A 20,262-nucleotide genomic window follows, 5' to 3' on the forward strand; every position below is an offset into this window, starting at 1 on the left:
AGCTTCCCGGGGCTGTACAGACCCTTCAAACCCTGCTACCACAGCAGGGGCAGGCAGCCGCTCCCCCCACGTGGCATCATCTCAACCGCTGCTGTTCAATCCCAGTGCTGTGGGGCTGGTACCCAGCACGAAGCTCATCCAGAGAGACAGTGTGCACTTGTGCTCACAGCCACAATGCCCACCAGTGCAGGAAAACCCCAAATATTCTGGGATAAACCCATACCCCTACTTTGGGCTGCATGGGATCTACAGCGAGGAGGAGTATGGGTGGTCTTCAAAAACTCACCGAGGAAAAGCCCAATCCTTGTTCTCAGGCTGAGTGCTCAGGGAGGTGATCTGGACTTCAATTTGCCATCGTTCAACGCCATAGTGAGTGCTCAGGGATGGGAACAGTCACCCGTCCTGCTGGTGTCCCCCTCCGGGTGGTCATGGAGAGGGGACTGCACCCTCCCACACTTGACGGAGAGCTGGGGATGGGGAGCACAGGGAAAACACCGCTCGCTTGTTCCACTGCTGAAAAGGGGTGAGAAAAGCTTGGTTGTTTTTCTGGTTTTAGTGGAATGAATTATTCACCTCTGTCGGTGCTCAGCCCGCGCAACTTTAAAATAGGAGAATGGTTTTTTCCTATTGCTTTCTTCAAGTTTTCATTGCTTTCTTTGGCTTTGAGAAAAGAGCAGAGGCAACAGCACAAAGCAGGAATTCCTCCACTGTTTTAAACCAAATTTGAGTGCCACAAGGAAATAAAGGGTGATCTTACAGCCCACCGCTTTTCAGTGGAGACAAGCTCCAAGAGTTTTGTTGCCAATAAATTATTTCTGAAGATAAAAACCCTAAAACCACCCCAGCATCCTGCTAGGCTGCTCCTTTCCTGCTCAGAAAGCATCTAGCTGAGAAAAGAAAAGAAAAAAAACCCAAACAAACAAACAAAAAAAACCACCAAGCCATTTCCCAATAATCAGCAGTTTGCTGAAGGGAAGGGCTCTGCAGAGGCCTGAAAAAGAAAGGATGAGTAAGAGCAGTACGAAGGGACTCAGCTCCTTTTCTTGCCATGCGCACACAAGGAGCTTCGACTCAGCTGAAACATGGCGGTGGTTCCTACCAGAGGCAGCCGGCTCCCAGACCGAATGCTTGGCCAGATGGTAGAGGGCCAAAGACATCGCCTTGGGGTATTTTGCAGAGCAGCAAGCTTCCCTGGCACAAATCCCACCTGAAAAGTTGGTGGTCAGGACAGGGGTCTCCAGTGGATGGGCTCCTTCAGCTCAGCCCCCCAGGTAGGGCAGCAGAATGGTCCCCAACCTTCCCCTTGCCACGGACAGGCGCCCCGCACTTGGGTACAGGCTGTGCCGGCATGGAGAAGACTGTTGATGGCAATCTGGTCCAGGAAAACTATAAAATGCCAGTATCACCCGTGGGGCCCTACCACAGCAGCATGCCCCAGGCTGGGCTGGCACCAGCCAGGAGATATGGGAAAAATTATTTAATAAGCAAAACTGTCAAGGAAAAAAACCCTTCCAGGAAGCACCTGGGGGCACAAAAAACATACAGGCAGTCACAGAAAAAAACTCCTTTAACTGAAAATAATGATCCTAAATGCCTTTACTTTCCCCAACAGCTCAGGCTGAAGTCTCCTGGCTAGAAAGATGACTGAGCCACAGCACCAGGCTCTGTATTTATTCATCACAGGAGGTTTTATGATGATGCTGTTGCTCAGTGGTCATCTTGGATTTTGTCAGAGGCAGAAAAGCCCCAAACCTCCATATGGGAATGGACCAAGACCGAAGCAAATATTTTCAAGGGGGGAGATTTCTGCAAAAATATACATTGGTGCTAAAACCATCAGCCACATGGCAGGAATAACCCCGAGCTGCTCATTAGACCCAGGAGCTGGAATGACTTGTGCTCGTTATTGATTTTTCAAATGAGCCAGCAAGGTCCCTGTTGACCCTTTGATGAATCTGCCCTTAGGAGTCTTTGCTTAAAGACGGCACTGGAAAGTGATGCTTCTTGGGTTTTCCAGAGGGTAGAGCCCGGTTCTCCCTTTTCTTGGGCTGGTTTGCTGGAGCTGGCAAGAGCAGCAGCATCCCAGGGCTGCGGTGGCCCTGAGACATGTCCCCGTCCCTCCTTGCATGTTGAGGGACCGTCTCCACCGCTCACAAGACACATCCTCCCACACCAGTGGGCCTGTGTCCCACCATTCAGAGCCAGTTCCTCCCATGGGGAACAACTGTGGAAGGGCTTCTGTCCCCAGCATGGTTGTTGGGGAGGGAAAGTGTGTCCCTCCATCATCTCCCCAGTCCCTGAGCACCCTCTATGACCAACCCCAGCCCAGAGGAGAACACAGAACAGGCACCTAAAAAGGTGGTGTTTAAGGTTAAAATTAATTTAATGTATACCCAGACACATTTCTGAAGGCAGAGGCCATACTTGCCCTGCTGAATACTCCCTTGCAGAGAAAGCCACCTTAGCTCTGCCCCCTCAAGATGGTCTGGTGCTCCAGACCTGGAGGTCAAGCAGCACCCAGTTGCATCCATGCCGGTGTCACTGGTTTCAGGATAAACACGTCATGTACTGTCCTGCACCGTCACACTGCTCATCAGCACCATAAAGGGTATCATCAACAGCAGGCAATGGCCAAGGATCCCTCCAAGTCCATGGGCATCCCTGGGAAAGGCTCAGATTGGGTCTCCCCACAGATCTCAGGGCTGGGGAGAGGAGGATTTCCAAGAAGTTAACCATGAACTTAACGATTTAGATTGCCAAGGTTCTTGAAACACCATTGCAACAGTGTTCATCCTGGTTTTGTTCAGATCTGGAGAACATGACCTCTGATTGAAGCAAAGTAGAAAAGGTGAGGAGGGAAAGTGAAGCATGGAACTACCCTGAAGGCAGCGGCAGAGAGGCCAGAGCCTGGGCTGGTGGGAAGCAGGTGGGTGCTGGTGTAACAGACACTGGTTATAATGGTTCCCTTGAGCAACCGTATCATTCTGCATCCAGCCAGTTTAGGGACCTCATCCAGGCACTGGGGGTGATGAGATGAGGAGACATGTCAACCGCAGAGCATCCTTAAGCCAGACTGAGGAGGAAGAAGAGGGGGAGGAGGTGTCCCAGGACCACCAGCATGCTGGTGGTGGTACAGGCTGCAGCAGCGGAGGACTCACCTGGAGGCAAAGAGAGACCTGGGACATGGAGAGGGCTGTGGGCTGTCCAGCCCTGGCAGGGGACCCCACCTGACCCCCTCCCCAGCTGGGCTCCTGCCACCCACCAGCCCACGGTGCAGGGGGAAAAGGCACCCACCACTCCTGACCCATGGGCCACCTTCAGCCTTGCAGGGACTCGCTGTCCTCAGGGTCATCACCACTGCTCTGGGGACCCTCCAAAGCCAAGGCCACCTTGCAGCCCATCCCACCCGAGTTTTGCCATTTCATGTGTGCACTGCAGGCGGTACCTGTCCAGGAACAAGGGTGCCTGTAGGTCAGTGAGGCATTGTTGGAGGAGACAGGGTTGCTGACTTTGCAGGTGTAGGTTTCTATCAAGGGGTCAAAGGAGACATGCTGCTCAGAGGCACCCACATCCTCCAGTGGGAACTTGGTGGGGGGGATCCACTCGTAGGTCACCCCTTCAAGCCCCACTGAGCACTCCAGGGTGGCTTTGCACCATGTCGAGTCACCGTTGATCACTTTGGCGTTCACAGTGGGCTTCGGGACCAGCTCTGCAAGAGGCAGTGGGATGTCACAGCCACCCTGTCCCCCCATGGGGTGCTAGGACAACCCTCCCATTCTCCCAGCTCACCGTACACTGTCAGAAGGATGTTTTCAATGTACTCCTTGCCCACCTCATCCTCCAGGTACACCTGGTACATGCTGCTGTCATTTTTCTGCAGGCAGCTGATTTTTAGGGTGTTGTTGGGGAAGAGCTCCAGGCGTCCCTTGTAGGAGCTGTTGGTATACCAGACCTTCCCCTTGCTGTCCCGGCTGGCGATCTTCACCGAGTTGTTGCGCCGCCAGTGGATTTGATGATAGGAGGTCTGGGTTTGCAGTCTGGGGCTGAGATATGCCACCCTATCAACAGCCCCTACCACCTCCAATGCACCGTGTTGTGCCCAGGCTGCTGAGAAAGCAGAAACCGGTACTGCTTGGCCAGCCAGACACAGCCCACTCTTCCCTGGGACTCATCCCCAGGGACCTCCATTCCTCCCAGACACGTGTAAAATGCAAATAACCCATTTGCTCAATAATTCCTAACAACTTTGCGCTCTCTTGGCCCTGGAGGCATGTGGCATGAACAAGCCCTACAGCTGGCAGTGGAATTTCCACCTCCCCACCCTGAGCATGCAAGCACCCAGATGCCCCAGTGTTGGGGTTTTTTTTCCCATCTTTGCTTTCATTTCTGGGCTCCTTTCACCGCTCCAGGCTCACCCAGAGCAGCCCCTCAACCCTCAGCTTGGTGGTGGTGACGCCAGGGGCTCCCGCAGGAAGGGAGCCGGTGGGTCACACCTTGGGCACAGTGCTGGAATGGGAAAAGCCAGGGGAGAGAGCGGGGATGGGGAGGGTTTACCTGCAGGCACATCCCCAAGGTCCCCCACCATCCCTAAAGCCATGTCCCCCCCAACCCAGCACCCTCACCCCCAGAGAACCCACCACCATACTTTGCATGATGAAGAAGAGGAAGAGGAACGCCCTTGTAAGCCCCATCGCCATCTTCTCTCTGCGTCCGCACCCAAACCCCAGAGTGGAAATCCTCCTCACCGGGCAGCTGCTCACCGAAGACCCCCCGAGTCTGCAGCCTCTTGCCACCATCCCTAAACCCGGGGCCAGGAGTGGGGCTCTGCAGGAAGGGGGCTGGCTGTGCAGCCACGCAGCTGGGACGTGACATGAACCCACCACACTTCCTCCACCACTTCCGTGGTTTGGGGGAGGTTTGTGACGCCGTCCAGTGGGCGGCCAGCGAGAACAGGCACTGCACCCCTGAGCTTCCCTGAGGAAACCACGCACAGCACCCCATGGACCCCTGAGCCTCCTTGGGGACACCACGCACTGCACCCCATGGATCCCTGACGCCCCCACCACCCATCAGAGTCGCCCCACTATCCTGACAGTAAATGAAAAGCAGACGCCAAGGGGCACATCTCCCCTTTACAGCTGCTGTAACCAACCCACAGGGTTCCCATTTGTCCACCTGCAAACCCAGGTCTGTCTCCTCACCAAGGTCTGGCCCCTGGACGTGCCATTGAGCAGCCCCAGCTTGAGTGGGGACCACTGGCACCAGCCTTCAGGGTGTCCCCGTGATGCCGGTTTGCAGGTGGGAAGGAGATGGGAGGGATGACTTGCTGACGCTAAAGCACGTGCCACAGCCCAGTATGCTGGCCTCCGACCAGGGCAGATGCTTAAAATGATTTTAATTACAGCCTGGATTCCTTTCTGAAAGACATTTCAGGGCCTTTGTTTGGCACCGGCCGAGGGATATGCGGGGCAGCAAAGCCAGCACAGCCCCCACGTCGGGGGCAAACAGCTGCCAGCATCTTCCCACGCACCACCCCAGCCACGAGCGAGGACTACAGGGGCCGACCCCGGCCGTGAACAAAGGGCGACAGCAGCACCCGCTGAGCCCTGACCCAGTTTAATTTCAGCCCTGAGCGGTCCCCGTCCATCGGAGAGGAGATCCGATGTCAGCACAGGGAGACGTTAGTATGAGCACACCAGCAGGCACGCAATGATGCTATGGCCGGATCACTGGCACCGAGTCAGTGGCACTGCAGTGCCGAGCACCCACCGGCTTGTCCCCACGCCTGATTACACCATGCTGATAGAAACGAATGGAGATGGGAAAGCAAACTTCCCTGGCAGGGAGCAAAGTGCTGCCTCAGCGCTTGCAGCAAGTGCTGCAAATTATCTCCAATATGCAAAAGCAGGTCATTAGCATAAATTACAGCCCGTGATGGAGCGTGGCTTCAGCAGGAGCCCTACGTGTTGATGGATGCGGCAGCCCCCAGGCTCTGTGCTGTCGCCTTCAGGTGTTTCTGCTCCGTCAGGAGCATGGGGACCAGATGTTTTGGGCTGCAAAGGGGCTGAGATGTGGCTCCTGCTTTAGCCCCTGCTCCCAGGCAGCAGCCACAGCCCAGCAAGGACGGCCACCACATCCCCAGCGCCTGCGCTAAAGGATTTCCATCCCCTCCATCATGCCTGAACTTTTCCCACTGAGTTCAGCCGGCCACAGGCCCCGCTGCCGCCTGCCACATGCAGAGGGGAATGCCCTTACAGTGCAAGAAGTATTCGACTCACACCTGCACATCGTGAAAAGCAGAGCATAGGGCTTGGGATGGTGTAAACCAGCCCAGCTCTGGTGGCAGTGCCAGCATGCTGAGACTGAGTCCCCATCCATGCCAGCCCAGCCCCCTAAATTCCCTTGTTGTGGCAGCCAGACACCCCCTCCCTCCCTGTGCCAGCCTCCTAATGCAGTTCCGGTTAATGATCCCAATTAATGCTTGTTTCACAGGGAGCAGCCACAAAGCTATTTTGATCCAGGGACTCAGGCAGGAGAGGAGCGTTGTGGAGCCACCATTGCTCCCCATGCTCCCATCAAAGTGCCACGTTTCATTTTCATCCCAAAGAAAAGCCCTTGATCTTGCCTTTGGGAAGATCTTTGAAGGCAGAGCCCTTCTTTCTCCACCTCCTCCTCCCGTGGCCACTCGTGCTGTAGGAGCATGGGATAACTTAGGTGGGAAGGGACATGGCAGCGTCTCTGGTCTCAGCTCACCATGGGGCATCTGGGGCCGTGCCCAGCCCAGCCAATGCAGGCAGGGACCATCCTGCCCAGGGCCACCTCTCCCCTACCCGACACGTGTAGCTGAAATTCTGCAAAGTGCATCTCTGCATGAGATTCTGATCAATTCAGAGGGTCCCGAGTCACAAACAAGGCAATTCCCACTTCCTCCCTGTGCCCGAGGTACACTTCGGGCTATAAATAGCCAATTAAGCTAATTAAACAAGCACCATAATGCCTCATACAGTTCAGCTTATATTAGCGCCTAAAAATAAATTCCCAAGGTCCATCAAACCTGTCAAGACCTATAAAAACCCACAAGATCACACACTGGCACTAAACACATACACATCACACATGTCCGCTTTCCCCACGACCCCGCCTGTCCAATTTCACATCCATCTCCTCCAAAGACAGGTTTCCATCACCAAGTCTTTCCTCCTTCCCTCACAGGAAAGCCTCCAAGGCACAGCTGGGGTTTGCATCCTTGCAAAAACCCGCGTCTGACCATTCCCATTCCAAGCAAGCCCCCGGCTTTCCTGGTTGGGGTCCTGGTGGGTGCTGGAGGTCTCTGCGTGATCCAGAAGAGTCCTGTAGGGAAGGGAAGGTCTTGCTGAGGCAGCTGGGGCACTAGGAATGGTGGTGGCCAGCAGGAGCCAGGGGCGATGTCTGCAACGGCGGACACCAGCTTCTAGAATCCCCCGTAGCCTGCAAGGAAACGGGTGAGGTTTAGCACGCCACAGCCCCAAAAAGCTGATGAGCTTTGGAGATACCCAGGTCTTGTCTTCCCACTGGTCTGGTGCCCGTTACCTCTATATAGGCAGTGGAAACCAAAGCTGGGTTCAGCCTCTTCTTCTGGAAAGACGACTGTGGAGCAGAGCAAGAACCTGCTGTTAGGCAACACACGAGCAGGACAGTGAACCCAGCACCCGGTTGATGAACCGAGAGGACCTGGGTTTCTGTGCTGCTGCAGAGGGGCTGGGGTCACAGTAGGGCAACTTCACCTTCATGGTGGGCTGAACCGTGGAGTAGATGGTGTAGTTTTGGGGCTCCTGAGGGTGGCTGGGTCCCTGCCAGGGAAAAACGGTCAAGATGCGCAAAGAAAAACAAATTTTGGGCAAAAGGGGTCATCTTGACAGCTGCTATAGATGCAACCACCACAGGGGCTGCACAGCCAAGCCCACAAGGCAGCTCCAGTCCCCCCTCACCAGCACAGGACTGACCCTACCTGCATTTTGGTGCAGATGACAGCGTAGATGGTGTTTCCTCCCGCAGCGGCCTCACTGGTCCCATTCTGGGGGAGAAAGCAACCCCAGACTGGTTAAAGGATGCAACCTGGTGTGACAGACATTTTCAAACAGAGGTTCCATCCCTCCAGACAGTGTGGGGAAGGGATGCCCAGGGACGCCCCCAGCACTTACAGGGTTTCGGCCGGTTTGGGCTTTGCCCACCTCCTCGTAGACAGTCAGCATCTGTTCAACTTGTCCTGGGCGAGTTTGAAGGGTCAGTTTAAGACAGCTGACATGTTAGAGCCCCCAGACTGGGGGGGTTCAGCCCTCAAGCAAAGCAGAGGGAGAAAGAGGTCCCTTGGCAACTGAGAGGTTTTACTTCGTAGGCACCTGGCAGGGGCTGGGGAGGGATGGGCCAACTCAGAATAAAATGAATATCCAAACCCAAACAGTCCTCTAGACCCCATGGGACAAGGCCTCCAGGTTTGGGCACCAATGCTTGGGCTGCTGGGGTGCTTCATCTAGCTCATCAACCTGGACCACCCTGCATCAGCAGGGATGGGCAAAGACTTCATGCCCTCTGCAGCACCTGTGCAGCAGTGCCCGGTGGCTTACCAGGCACCAGCCCCAGGACAGAAGGAGAACCCCAGGGCCAGCACAGAGAGCGTTAGGAGTGTCACAGCAGTCAGGAGGAGAGCAGGGGCTGCAAAGCCAAAAGCCCATGGCTGCCCATCCCGCCCGCTACCGCACCAACCCCAGGGACAAACCTGCTGGGGGGTCCTTTGCTCGCTTCCTCCACCGGTAGCAGGTGACAATGAGGGTTATGGAGATGGCCAGTGCCAGCCCCAGGGACACAGCTGCTGCCCACCATGGAATGATGCTGGAATGCCCTGGGGAGGAAGGAAAGGAGAAGGGGACATCTTTGATGCAGGGCAGAGCCTTGAGCCATTTCTAAACACAGTCTCCATCACAGCTCACAGATCACAGCACAAGGGGAAGAGACCTGGCCAGGAAACCTCAGCCCTGGTTCTTTCCCAGGAGAGGAAGCTGGCCACATTTTGGCGTCAGTGTGACAGCCTCCACAGTTTCACTGGCCCAGGCAGGGAGATGAAGGGCCCCAAGAGAGGACTGGAAGCAGTGCGGCTTGCACGCCCCCTAAATCCTGCTTTTGCAGAGCTGAGGACAAATCACCTGGCTAATTACCCCTGGGCACCGAGGCTGGGTTGGATGCCAGGTTGGATGCACAGGCTCAGAGCACTTGCAGGATCGATCCTGCCACATCCCCACCGCTGCCAGCTACGGTTCACAGCCACGCAGCACCTTCCACGCTAGCTGCGCGCTGCACCGCGGCCCCAGCCCGTGGCTACATCTCCCGCTTACTCATCCCAAACAGATTTAAGTCCCAAATCTCATTTTGGAGCTGGAGGGGCAGAACCCCCCCAGCCCCCAACATTTGTCCCACAAACCTGAGGCCGCAGCTTGGCAGGAAGCTACCGTGATGTTGGTGCTGTCTGCGCTCCAGCTCACCGGGTTGCTCACGTTGCAGCGGCAGACGGTGGGGAGCGAATCCTCATGGACCTGCAGGTGCAGCCAGGGCTGGTGCTCCAGGACTCCCTGGGGATCCCCACTGCAGGACCAGCTGTAGGAGACGTTGTCAGCACCAGACACAGTGCAGACCAGTGAGAGGTTGCACCAGCCTTGTTTCCAGCCCAGGACGTCTGTCTCCAGGTGCAGCGAGTGGACAGGCTCTACGGGGACAGAGCTGGTGAGAGGGGACGGGGGGACAGGCTGACGGGGTGATGGGGACCTGGCTACTCACCCCACACTGACACATGGAAGCACCGCCTAGTAAAGGTGCCTGATGTGTCCTCAAATTCTGCCACATAGACCCCACTGTCTGCCGTGCTAACCGGGTGGATCTGCAGGGAGAAGGTCTCCCGCTGGAAAACAGCTCTCCCCAAAAAAGTACTGTTGAAGAATAGTTCAGCTTTATTCTTCTCAACTGTCAGGATTTGCTGGTGGTATCCTGCATCCCGTTTCACTTTCCATGTGAACTTTGTCCATCCCTGCGGGGGTTTCTCCGGCTGCAGGTGCAGCGCTCCGTTGGCAGACACGGCTTGTTCCCAGCACTCCAGGGGTCCTAAAGCAGAAAGGGATGAGCGAGGGCTCGCAGCCCTGGGAAATGCTCCATGGCTGGGGAGGAGGCACAGCTGCTGGAGCCCACCTGTGCCCCCAGCACGGCCCCTCCTGCTCCTCAGGGGTGAGCTCAGCCTGATTCTCCACCAACATCCCCAAGATGGTGGTACCCTTCGCTCTGCACCAGCCCAGGTTGGTTTTGTGTCTGTCTGCAGCCGCTGCTCTAGCCATGCATTGCAGATGCTCACGCAATAGCCTCTGCCCTGCCCTGAGCAGGGATGGTTGCAGACCCTCTAATCATAGCATCTGGTTGCTTGTTTGTGCCTCAGCTCCTTCCTTGCCCATCCAGCCTGGGGAACAGCAGGAATTTTGCCTGCTGGACCTTTTTTCTTGCGTTTCTGTGCTTGCCTCCCTCTTTTCAGTGCAGCCCCGGATGTCAAGGGCTCTGGCAGAGGCAAGATAAAAAAGCCCCTAAAACAAACGAACACCCACGGCTGCCGGGGCCAAGTGTGCACACAGCCTCATGGCTTTCTCACGGCTGCGTGCGGTCTGAGCAGCGCTGGGAGCTGCCTCAGCCGTGGGTAGACTTTGTCCAGTACAGCCCCACACAACCACCTGTCTTGCAGCCCTCAGCAAAGCCCGGCTTGCACAACCATCAAGGCAAGCATCAGCCTCCAGAGCTTGGCTTAGCCCACCCAGCCCACAGCCCCCGGCAAGGTTTTGTCTCCATGCAAGCAGTCCAAACACCAAGCCGTGCTTGGAGGACATCTCTGGAGCCACCAGCTTTGCTATCTCCTGGCACGGCCAAGAGACCCCAAGCAGCTCCAGCTTAAACCTTATCTTTGCAAAGCTGCAGGCATGAGGATTCCTCCCCTCACCAGACCCTGGGGTGTAGAGGAGACATCCCCATACTCAACAGATCTGGGAATACAATCAGCCAGAGGAAGCAAAGGCAGAAACATCCTCCCCTGGAGAAATGAAGGCGCAGGCTCTATTTATCAGTTCCCACCCCTGATGGCTCACACCTGGGACCTGCAGCTCATTACAAAGGGGGCCCTTCCCACCACCCCAGGTACTAAACAGCCTGCAAGAAATAGGGGTTATTGCTTATTACTGCTCTGCAGGCATCTAAAACTGCAAGAAAGATGTAAGGGCACCTTAATGGCCTCATCCTAGGCTCCTGGAGCTGCCCTGGAGGGAGGGTGCTAGGGCAGTGGGTGTGCAGAGTCAGAGAACAAATGATGCAAAAACACACCTGCAGCCTGGAGGTGTGATTGTAACCTACTGCCTACAGCTGGCATGAGTGCTGGGGTCAGGCCGGTGCAGCACGCCATGGGTAAACCACGCCAGCACCTGCAGGGAGGTTTTGCACCTCAGCTGAGCCTGTGCCTGCTGTGGGCTTTACTGCTTTAAGCAAGCAACACCCCATCTTGTGCACCCACCCCTGAGTAGCGAGTGACCCCCCAGCCCTGCACCATCAGGGTGGGCAATGGGGTTGGGAGATGCATCTTAGGGTGCTGAGAGAGGGAAGGTGGAGGTGATACTTGCCTGCTCTCCCCATGAACAGGGAAGGGTGGCACAATGGCGGATACAGACATGCAGCCAGGAGATGCTCCAGGCATCACACTGGCCCCCAAAATTGAGCGTTTGTCTGTTCCCCTCATGCAGGAGTTGCTGGTTTTAGGAAGAAGACCCTCAGCCACCACCAGCTCCACTGAAATCGTGGGGGAAAGGTGCCGTGTTTGTCCAGTGGAGAGACCTGGCCTTGAAAAGCTGCATTTCTGGGTGCAGGAAAGGTCAGGGCTGACCACAGGGTGTGGGCTCAGCTCTGCCAGGGAAGTGACTTCTTTCAAGCAAACCCTGCATGCTGCAGGCAGCAATGCTGCCTGTGAAGGGGAATCGGCACTGCCTGAAAGCTGTCCTGGTTCTACCTGCTCTGGGCAGGACTGGACACAGACAACTGAAGAAAAGCCAAACAAACCCCAACCCAGCCCCACTCCATCTCCCCAGGGACCCCGAGCCTGGCTCACTGCCTGTGATCCCGCAGCCCTCCCTGGACCGAGTCCCTGTGGATGCCTTCACACCAGCAGCACAGTCAGCCTCTCTCCAGCACCCAGCTCCCCGGGGCAGGCAGCGGCAACACCTTCCCATCCATGCATCCCTCCTGCCCTGCCTGCGAACGCTGCCAGCACTCAGGCAGCGAGCCCCTATCCTCCCAGTGAGCCCCCATCCTCCCAGCGAGCCCAGCACCGCGTTCCCCTTCCTCACCTTGGCCGCTGGCCGCAGCCAGCAGCACCAGGCAGAGCAGCACCGATGGTGCCAGTGGGCACCAGGGATCCCGATGCCTGTGCATCTTCAAATGGCACCCGAGCGAGCTGCCTTGCAGCCAGAGAGGTGCAAAACCCCTCGGAGCTGGCGACTGTCCAGCAGCAACTTCCTCTCCCGCCTGCGGTTCCTTTGCACCCTCCGCCTCTATGTGTTATCCTCCATGCTGCTACTCTTGACCCCGCTGTCACACCCGCCCCCCAGCCCAACCCTCCCCCGTGGTGGACGCCAGCGTGGATGCCAGGGTACCCCGAGCCTCCGTGGGGCAGAACACAGTGGGGAAGGATGGGCTGCTGGCTGCCCCGGCAAATTCAGCTACAGGGCTGGGCGGCTGCAAACCTCAGAGGAAACTAATTTTAATTACCCAAGGGGGTGGGGGCAGGTTTTAGGCGTTTTGCTTTCCTTTTGCAGCTTGACTTTGGAGCTGCATGGCAGCACTTTGTAATGTGCGGACATGTCCAGCACCCTGACGGCAGGCCAGGGACAGCCCTGAGCAGCAGGATTCGGCCCATCGGGTAGCAGTGGTTAGCCCAAAAACCCTGTGTCCTGTGGTCAGGGAGTTGGGGAGCAGTGCAGCCCAGCCGGGGGGGCTCCCAGGAGATGTGGGGGGCAGCGGATGCAGAGTGGGGGCTGATCCTCCCCCTGTGCCTGCCCTGATCTCCAACCCTGATTCCCACCTTTCCCTGGCACAGCAATGGAGCATGTCATCCTTCTCTTCTACATCTCCCTCTTCTTCCTCTGCCAAGCCAAAGGTAAGCATGGGTGGGTGGCCCCCAACTCTGCCACGGGAGCTGCAATGAGTTGTGTCCAGCCTCTGTGCCAGGCATCCACGTGGGGTTGGTATGTTCCTTGGGAAACTGCTTTTAAAACCATGCCCAGGGTCAGTGCTTGGCTGTGGGTTGGTTTTTGTTTTTTTTTCCTTGTGCAAACTAGCAAGCAAACAGCTTGTCATGGGATCAGAGTAGTCTCTCAGGTTGGCAGGTGAGGAAAAAAAAAAACCACAAACCGAAGCCAAAAGCAAAAGGCTCTTTTTGAGCGTCAGAAAACCTCAGCACTACAGGTATCGCTTAAATTGGGCCATTGAGAAGGAATTTTTATGAAAAATTGTCCATTTTTTTAAGAAAAGGCTGCGCGTCTAGGAAAAAATGCTCTGCTCGTGAGGATTTGACTTGCTGTAGGAGGCACAGGGGAGGGCAGTGAGGGAGAGCTTTGTCAGTACTTCCCCCGTCTTTGGAAAATGGAATCCCCTTTATGTTAGCCTTAGATAACAAATACATATTGGGAGAAAATAACCCCCACATGCACTGTTTGGAGTTGCTGTTTCTTACCAACCAAAGGTAAGTGGAGGCGGAGGATGAGAGAGAAGGAGGAACTGAAAACAGCTTGCCAAACTGTGCTCAGCCGCTCCAGGGGCAACCAAGGGATGGCTGAAGGCGCACAATGCCGGAGGCTTTGAGCCCCAGATCCCCAGGGACGGACAGAGCCGGGCTGTGCCAGGTGTGGGACTCCACCGTGGTGGCGGTGACCATGCCCCCTCCCCAGCCATGGAGCATCTCCCAGGGCTGCGAGCCCTCGCTCATCCCTTTCTGCTTTAGGACCCCTGGAGTGCTGGGAACAAGCCGTGTCTGCCAACGGAGCGCTGCACCTGCAGCCGGAGAAACCCCCGCAGGGATGGACAAAGTTCACATGGAAAGTGAAACGGGATGCAGGATACCACCAGCGAATCCTGACAGTTGAGAAGAATAAAGCTGAACTATTCTTCAACAGTACTTTTTTGGGGAGAGCTGTCTTCCAGCGGGAGACCTTCTCCCTGCAGATCCGCCCGGTTAGCATGGCAGACAGTGGGGTCTATGTGGCAGACTTTGAGGACACATCAGGCACCTTTACTAGGCGGTGCTTCCATGTGTCAGTGTGGGGTGAGTAGCCAGGTCCCCATCACCCCGTCAGCCTGTCCCCCCTGTCCCCTCTCACCAGCTCTGTCCCCGTAGAGCCCGTCCACTCGCTGCAGCTGGAGACACGCGTCCTGGGCTGGAAACAAGGCTGGTGCAACCTCTCACTGGTCTGCACTGTGTCTGGTGCTGACAACGTCTCCTACAGCTGGTCCTGCAGTGGGGATCCCCAGGGAGTCCTGGAGCACCAGCCCTGGCTGCACCTGCAGGTCCATGAGGATTCGCTCCCCACCGTCTGCCGCTGCAACGTGAGCAACCCGGTGAGCTGGAGCGCAGACAGCACCAACATCACGGTAGCTTCCTGCCAAGCTGCGGCCTCAGGTTTGTGGGACAAATGTTGGGGGCTTGGGGGGTTTCTGCCCCTCCAGCTCCAAAATGAGATTTGGGACTTAAATCCGTTTGGGATGAGTAAGCGGGAGATGTAGCCACGGGCTGGGGCCGCGGTGCAGCGCGCAGCTAGCGTGGAAGGTGCTGCGTGGCTGTGAACCGTAGCTGGCAGCGGTGGGGATGTGGCAGGATCGATCCCGCAAGTGCTCTGAGCCTGTGCATCCAACCTGGCATCCAACCCAGCCTCAGTGCCCCCCGGGGAGGGCAGGGGATGTCCCCCCCATCCCCAGTTTCTGTCTCTATTTGCAGGTGTTGCCTTGTCCTACAGCACAGTGAAAATGCTCCTCTGGCTGCTGCTGCTGGGCAGCCTGGTCGCAGCCGTGGCCATCACACACGTCCTCGTCTGGCAGCGGGGACCCCCTTCCCACTGTGCTCCCGGCTCTTCGGGTACTGGGTAGGACCCCTCAAAGGGGGAGCCTGCAAAGCAGCCACCGGCCCCCCCCCAGCTTTGTGCATCACATCGGGCCTCAAAACTCCCCAACAAATGAGCTGCTTTTAACCACAGAGAGCTGTTAACCTGCATGAGCATGGATTAAAGAAAAATCTGCTGCTTTTTTTTCCCCCCACTATTCTGTATTTTGGATTCGTGAACAAGTTCTGGGCTGTTCTGTGGAGAGGACAGATCAAATTGGCTGCAGGGGTTTTCACCCCAAAAGATGAGGCTCCCCTCCAACAGCCCAGGGCAAAGCTTCCCCCCGCCCCAGAAGAGACCGCAGGGGTGGTGTTCTCCCTCCGGTTTTGAGCAAACAGGGACACAGTCCCCTCCCTGGCGTCCTGCCAGACTCCTCGCTCTGGGATGGAGCCGTCCTGATGGGATCGGGATGCGGGGACTGAGGAGCATTACCCCACCCCAGCCTTGCGTTAACTCTCCTTCCCATCCTTTAACGAAGCAGCTCGGCGTGTCACCCACTCATCGCCGGAGGTTTATTCCCTCTCCCAAATATCTTTACTCCAGATCTGACGCGTTTAGATAAACTGCGGATGGAGCGCCTTGTGGAAGGAGTATCATGTTATCTGGGCACAGCAGCAGCTTGTTTGTCCCTTATCTAGCCCTGGCCAACAGATACCACCTCGTTAAATCGCTGGTAGATGTTAATGAGCTTGTCCTGAGAGTGGTTTTGCTAGGATCCAGCAGCACTCTCGGCTTTTCCTTGGGATATCAGGGATGCCCAAGCCCAGCACAGCCCTGCTGAGGCCAGGCTTCCCCAATGTCTGCACCATCCCCTGCCCAGCAGCATCATTCGGGGCCAGTGGGTTGCAGGCAGCCGCAGTGCCGCTGGAAGAGAGCAAGAGGCGCCGGGGCCAGCGGCCCCTAATCCGATCACCCCGGCGTCTGCTTCTGCCCTCTGATCCGCGCCACTAATCACCTTATGGTAAGCTCATTGCCTCTGCAGTGGCCCTGAGCCATTCTCCGGTTCCAATGCCGGGTTGGATGCCGGCAGGGAAACCGTGGCTGGGAACTGGGTGATGCATGGGATGAGTTGGGGAGCAGGGGTCCCCGCTGCAAAACAGCCACCCCGAGAAGGGGCTGTTGGCTGGTTCTGCTGGGAACTGGGCAAACAGGTGGGAAAAGGGCAGATTCCCAGCAAAAGTCTTGGGAAAAGGCTGTGACACGGGGATCAGAGAGAGATGGGATCAGCTTAGCCTCTCCAGCAGCTGGAGAGGGTTCCTGCAAGCCTGAAACCCACCAGCATGTCCACCCAAGGATGCACAAGCCAATGGGTCCCAGCTTCATCACCCGGCAGTGACCACAGTGCAATGGCTTCAACTCTGCCGGTGGGGGAAACTGAGGTACAGCCTGACCCCACAAGCCCAGTCAGAGACGGGGCTTTCCCTCCCCGTGCAGTGCCCCGGCGGTGACGTGGGACACGCTGGCTCCCACGGCCCCTTCCTCCCCCTTGCAGGCAGAGGAGCAAAAAAACTAATTAAGGCTACAAAGGGAAAAGCAGCGTTTTGCAAGGTTGAAAACCTCCGCTCCAGCGAAGGGGCTGAGCCGATTAATTAGAGCTTTTGTCTGCGGCTCCATTCAACATGTAGGGAACAATTTACATCAAGGGGACCTTCCTTGCGCTGGAAGAGCTTTGCCCAGGGAGCGCGAGAGGGGGGAAAAAAAGGGGGAAGGGAATGAAAGGGGAACATTTACCATCTTTCACAGACCACGTTGAGGAGGAAGGGAAGATGCTGCATACTTGAAGCACCGCATTGCAGAGGGTGTTTTTATTCAGCGCATCATCCGCGGTTTCTCATTCCCCTTCCAGCTAAATTTGGCCCAGGAGATGCGCAGGCGAGGAGGGCGGCGGAGGGCTGGGGGGGGGGGGTCTGCACAGGCAGAGCTGCTCGCGTGGTGGCGACGGCTCGGGGATGCGTGGCTGCTTTCCTGGTGCCAGCATCCCTCCGGTGTTCAGGAACGCAGCCGGTGCGGCCAAAGCAGCTGCAGGATGGGAGCAGGAAGTGGGCGGCCATCCTGTATGAAGCTTATACACGGATGCCACTGTCGGGGTCCCCATGGGGACCCCCCTAGCCCCCACACATACACTTCCAGACAGGCAGGTTTTAAATGCTTTTTCTGTTTTAATGGGCCTGCAGCCCATCCCCGCAGCGTTCCACCTGCGCTCCGCTTCTAAACCACGGAGGGAGGAAAAGCCACTTTTTTTTTTTTTTTTTTTTTTTTTTTTTTTAAACCAAAATACTCTCTCCCAGGCCCGAGTGTGGCTCTGCCCGAGAGGTGGCAGCATGCGACCGCGCTCGGTGGCAGCCAGGCTGGGCTTGTCCCTGGGGGGCCTAGGCCTGGCCCTGGGCGGGGGTCCCTGAGCCCCCACCCCCACCCCCAGCATCCATCCCGCAGGAGCTGAGCCCTGGTTCCGTACGCTGATCCCAAATCACTTGGGAAAGCGATAACTGGGTGGAAACCTTCGCTTTTTGAGTGGGACAGGGATGGAGGATGGGACTGCATCCAGGGGAAAGCAGCTTTCCACCCAGAGCATTTTATAGAGCACCTGAGCATCCCCCAGCCCCAGCTAAAATTCACCTGTCCTGGGGGGCAGCCCCTGCTGGTTCCAGTGGGAAAAGGGCTGGGATGCGCAGGGGAAGGACCCCAGCCCCAGCTCTGCCTGTGCCCCACCAGACCGGTCACACCCAGCAAGCAGGATCTTAAACCTCTGCCTCCCCTCTGCCTCTGGTCCCATCACCTCTGTCGGGTTATTCATCATCCGCACAAGACAGTGGTGAAGTGGGAGCAGCCCCTTGCTCTCCTGCCTGTCCCGGGACAGAGTCAGGCCCTGGTACCTCCTGGCAAACACCAGCTGCCACCGCGTCCTCCGTGAAGCCCGTCCCACCCACCAAGTCACCGCTTCCCTCGCCCCACAAAAACCCATGTCCTTCCTGGTAGCAAGCCTTGTGCAATCCGTCTCTGCCAGCGTTGTCATCAGCCCCGGGGGGGTTCCTTGCCCTGTGAGGGGGCTCAGCCCCATGTGTTGGGGGCCACAGCATCTGCTCAGGCCCCCCCAGCCAGCCCCACGCAAGGAGGGGACATGGTCGGAGCCAGGGTCACACTTCTTTGCTGCATGCTGCTAGCGGCAGATGGGGGTAAGGATGCTCCTGGAGCCGGGGTGGGCAGTTTGCCGCAGGCAGGGCTGGGATGCTGGGGCAGGTGGGCTGGAGCACCCTGGGATGCTTTCAGGGTTTTGGGGTGCTGTTTTTTGGGGTGGAGGGGTAGAGACCACCCTTGCCCTTACAATCGCCACTGCTGTGGTCATGTCCCCCCCCCAACCGTCTCGTGGCACCTGGTGCCTTGCAGGTCTGTGTCTCTGTTGCGATATCAAGCTGCTGAAGGGGCTGAAGGGACAGTCCCTGTCCTTCCCGGCCCTGCACCCCTTCTTTGCGGATATCACGCGGGTCAGCTGGAGGTCCCAGGGGACCCACGTCACTGAGGCCAAGCCCCAGGAGAAGAGGTTCACCGTCGACTACATGCCCAGGTTCCGTGGCCAGCAGTTCATCCACCCCACCAAACTGTCACTGAAGATCAGACCACTGAAGCTGGGGGACAACAGAAAGTACGAGGTGGTCATGGACACCTTGTCTGACCCCACCAAACCAAAGACCTTTTCCTACTCATTGAGGGTTCATGGTAAGTCCAAGGATGGAGGGACCAAGGTTGTAGGGACCAGGCTTGGGTTCAGTCCACCCTGGGCATGTCCCCATGGGGGTGGGCTCCCACTGTGTAAGGCCCCCAGCCCTGAGACCACCCATCCCATGACATCTCCCCCTTGACCAGGCAGAGGAGTCCAGGATGAGCATGGTCAGTGGCGAAATTCCCCTTCCTCTTTCAGTGCCTGCACTCATCCGCTGCACCCGCTGCACCCACTGCACCAAGCCCCGGTGACACCCAGACCCCCCCCAAGGTGGGGGTTGGTCCGTGGTCCCCAAAACAGCCACTGGCCCCACGGCTCATGCCGTGCCCTGTGCCCATAGGTGGCTTGCCCATGACACCAACTGGGACCAGTGACACGGGAGGACAGAGCAGGAGCACTGTGGGACCTAGGGGAGTGACCGAGCCTGATGCAGGAGATACCAGGACACAGGGCACAAGTCGGGGGCAGCCCCCAGGTGGAGCGGTGGGCCAGGGGCATGCAGGGTGCAGGACTACTACTGTGTGGTGAAGGGGTATCTCATGGCCACCGTCTTCGGGCTACTGCTGATGCTGGTGGCCACTGTTCACATCGTGACCAGGGACAAAGGCACCTAGCTGGGGGATGAGGTCTCAGTGGGGCCGAGAGTGGGGTCTGAGCCCCTCAGCATCACTGCTCCGCAGGGATCGTCCCCATGGCAGCGATGAGCCCATATTCGGGGCTCCGGGTGCAGTGGCTCCCCTGCCTCCATTTCCCCAGCCAGGGAAAGCCAAGATTGCTCTAATAAGGGCCCCTCAAGAATGTGAAGTGAAACCCAGTTTCCTCATTTGTTGCACAAGCAGCTGCCCCCAAATGCGGCAATGCCTACTCCTTCCAGAGGCCAGCGCAGCCCACAGGGTGCCCGGCAGCTCCCCGGCACCTGGCAGGACCAAAACACATCCTGGTGCAGCCCCTGCACTGAGCGTGCAGCAGCGTCGGGTCTCAGCACACCTGATGCAGGGACACCTCTGTTACTGGGACATCATCGGTTTCATATTTACAGCCCCGAATCCAGTGCGAGATAATAATTCAGCATTTCATAAAACCTTCTATAGTTTATAATAAGTGAATTATTTACTGGTGACCCTGACTAAATGCTGCGTGGCATAAATTATTGAGTGGCAGATCTGTCAAAAAGTTCTCATAAATAAGTTATCTGGTGCCGTCTTAATGTTCCCAGTAAATTACTCATTCAATCTCCCGTCTAAATGCTCTCCTGGGGAAATTACTCGCGCCTGCTGATTTATGAATTAGGCCTGGGCAAATAAGGACGATTAGGAAGGAGAGCCCTGCCAGGACACCCGAGGGTCT

General features: G+C 57.0%; 3 protein-coding genes across 10 annotated transcripts; 1 reads left to right on the forward strand and 2 right to left on the reverse strand.

The window, feature by feature from the left end:
• Positions 1-2,369: 2,369 nt before the first annotated feature.
• On the reverse strand, positions 2,370-4,902 carry LOC142036382 (CD48 antigen-like). Of its 7 annotated transcripts, none has more exons than XM_075039513.1 (4): positions 4,638-4,902; positions 3,790-4,104; positions 3,446-3,709; positions 2,370-3,158 (listed from the first exon to the last, which is right to left on the reverse strand). In XM_075039513.1, the coding sequence occupies exons 1-4, from the start codon at positions 4,870-4,872 to the stop codon at positions 3,064-3,066; spliced, it is 909 nt and encodes a 302-aa protein (XP_074895614.1). In that variant the 5' UTR covers positions 4,873-4,902; the 3' UTR covers positions 2,370-3,063. The 7 variants fall into 7 exon arrangements, with proteins under 7 accessions (XP_074895614.1, XP_074895616.1, XP_074895613.1 ...); XM_075039515.1 differs by having other exon boundaries at positions 2,370-3,019; positions 3,790-4,107; XM_075039512.1 differs by having other exon boundaries at positions 3,790-4,107.
• Positions 4,903-7,001: 2,099 nt separating this feature from the next.
• Positions 7,002-12,552, reverse strand: LOC142036383 (natural killer cell receptor 2B4-like). Its single transcript, XM_075039519.1, has 9 exons — positions 12,393-12,552; positions 9,808-10,128; positions 9,455-9,736; positions 8,756-8,878; positions 8,181-8,245; positions 7,988-8,053; positions 7,764-7,829; positions 7,570-7,626; positions 7,002-7,467 (listed from the first exon to the last, which is right to left on the reverse strand). Exons 1-9 carry the CDS (start codon positions 12,475-12,477, stop codon positions 7,390-7,392), a joined length of 1,143 nt encoding a protein of 380 aa, XP_074895620.1. The 5' UTR covers positions 12,478-12,552; the 3' UTR covers positions 7,002-7,389.
• Positions 12,553-12,676: 124 nt separating this feature from the next.
• LOC142036384 (natural killer cell receptor 2B4-like) lies at positions 12,677-15,330 on the forward strand. 2 transcript variants are annotated; one of them, XM_075039522.1, is made up of 5 exons: positions 12,677-12,694; positions 13,142-13,201; positions 14,045-14,365; positions 14,438-14,719; positions 15,035-15,330. In XM_075039522.1, exons 2-5 carry the CDS (start codon positions 13,144-13,146, stop codon positions 15,181-15,183), a joined length of 810 nt encoding a protein of 269 aa, XP_074895623.1. In that variant the 5' UTR covers positions 12,677-12,694; positions 13,142-13,143; the 3' UTR covers positions 15,184-15,330. The 2 variants fall into 2 exon arrangements, with proteins under 2 accessions (XP_074895623.1, XP_074895621.1); XM_075039520.1 differs by lacking the exon at positions 12,677-12,694 and adding an exon at positions 13,851-13,946 and having other exon boundaries at positions 12,790-13,201.
• The last annotated feature ends 4,932 nt before the right edge of the window (positions 15,331-20,262 follow it).

Source organism: Buteo buteo, chromosome 11, assembly GCF_964188355.1.
Source record: "Buteo buteo chromosome 11, bButBut1.hap1.1, whole genome shotgun sequence".
Taxonomy (NCBI): Eukaryota; Metazoa; Chordata; class Aves; order Accipitriformes; family Accipitridae; genus Buteo; species Buteo buteo.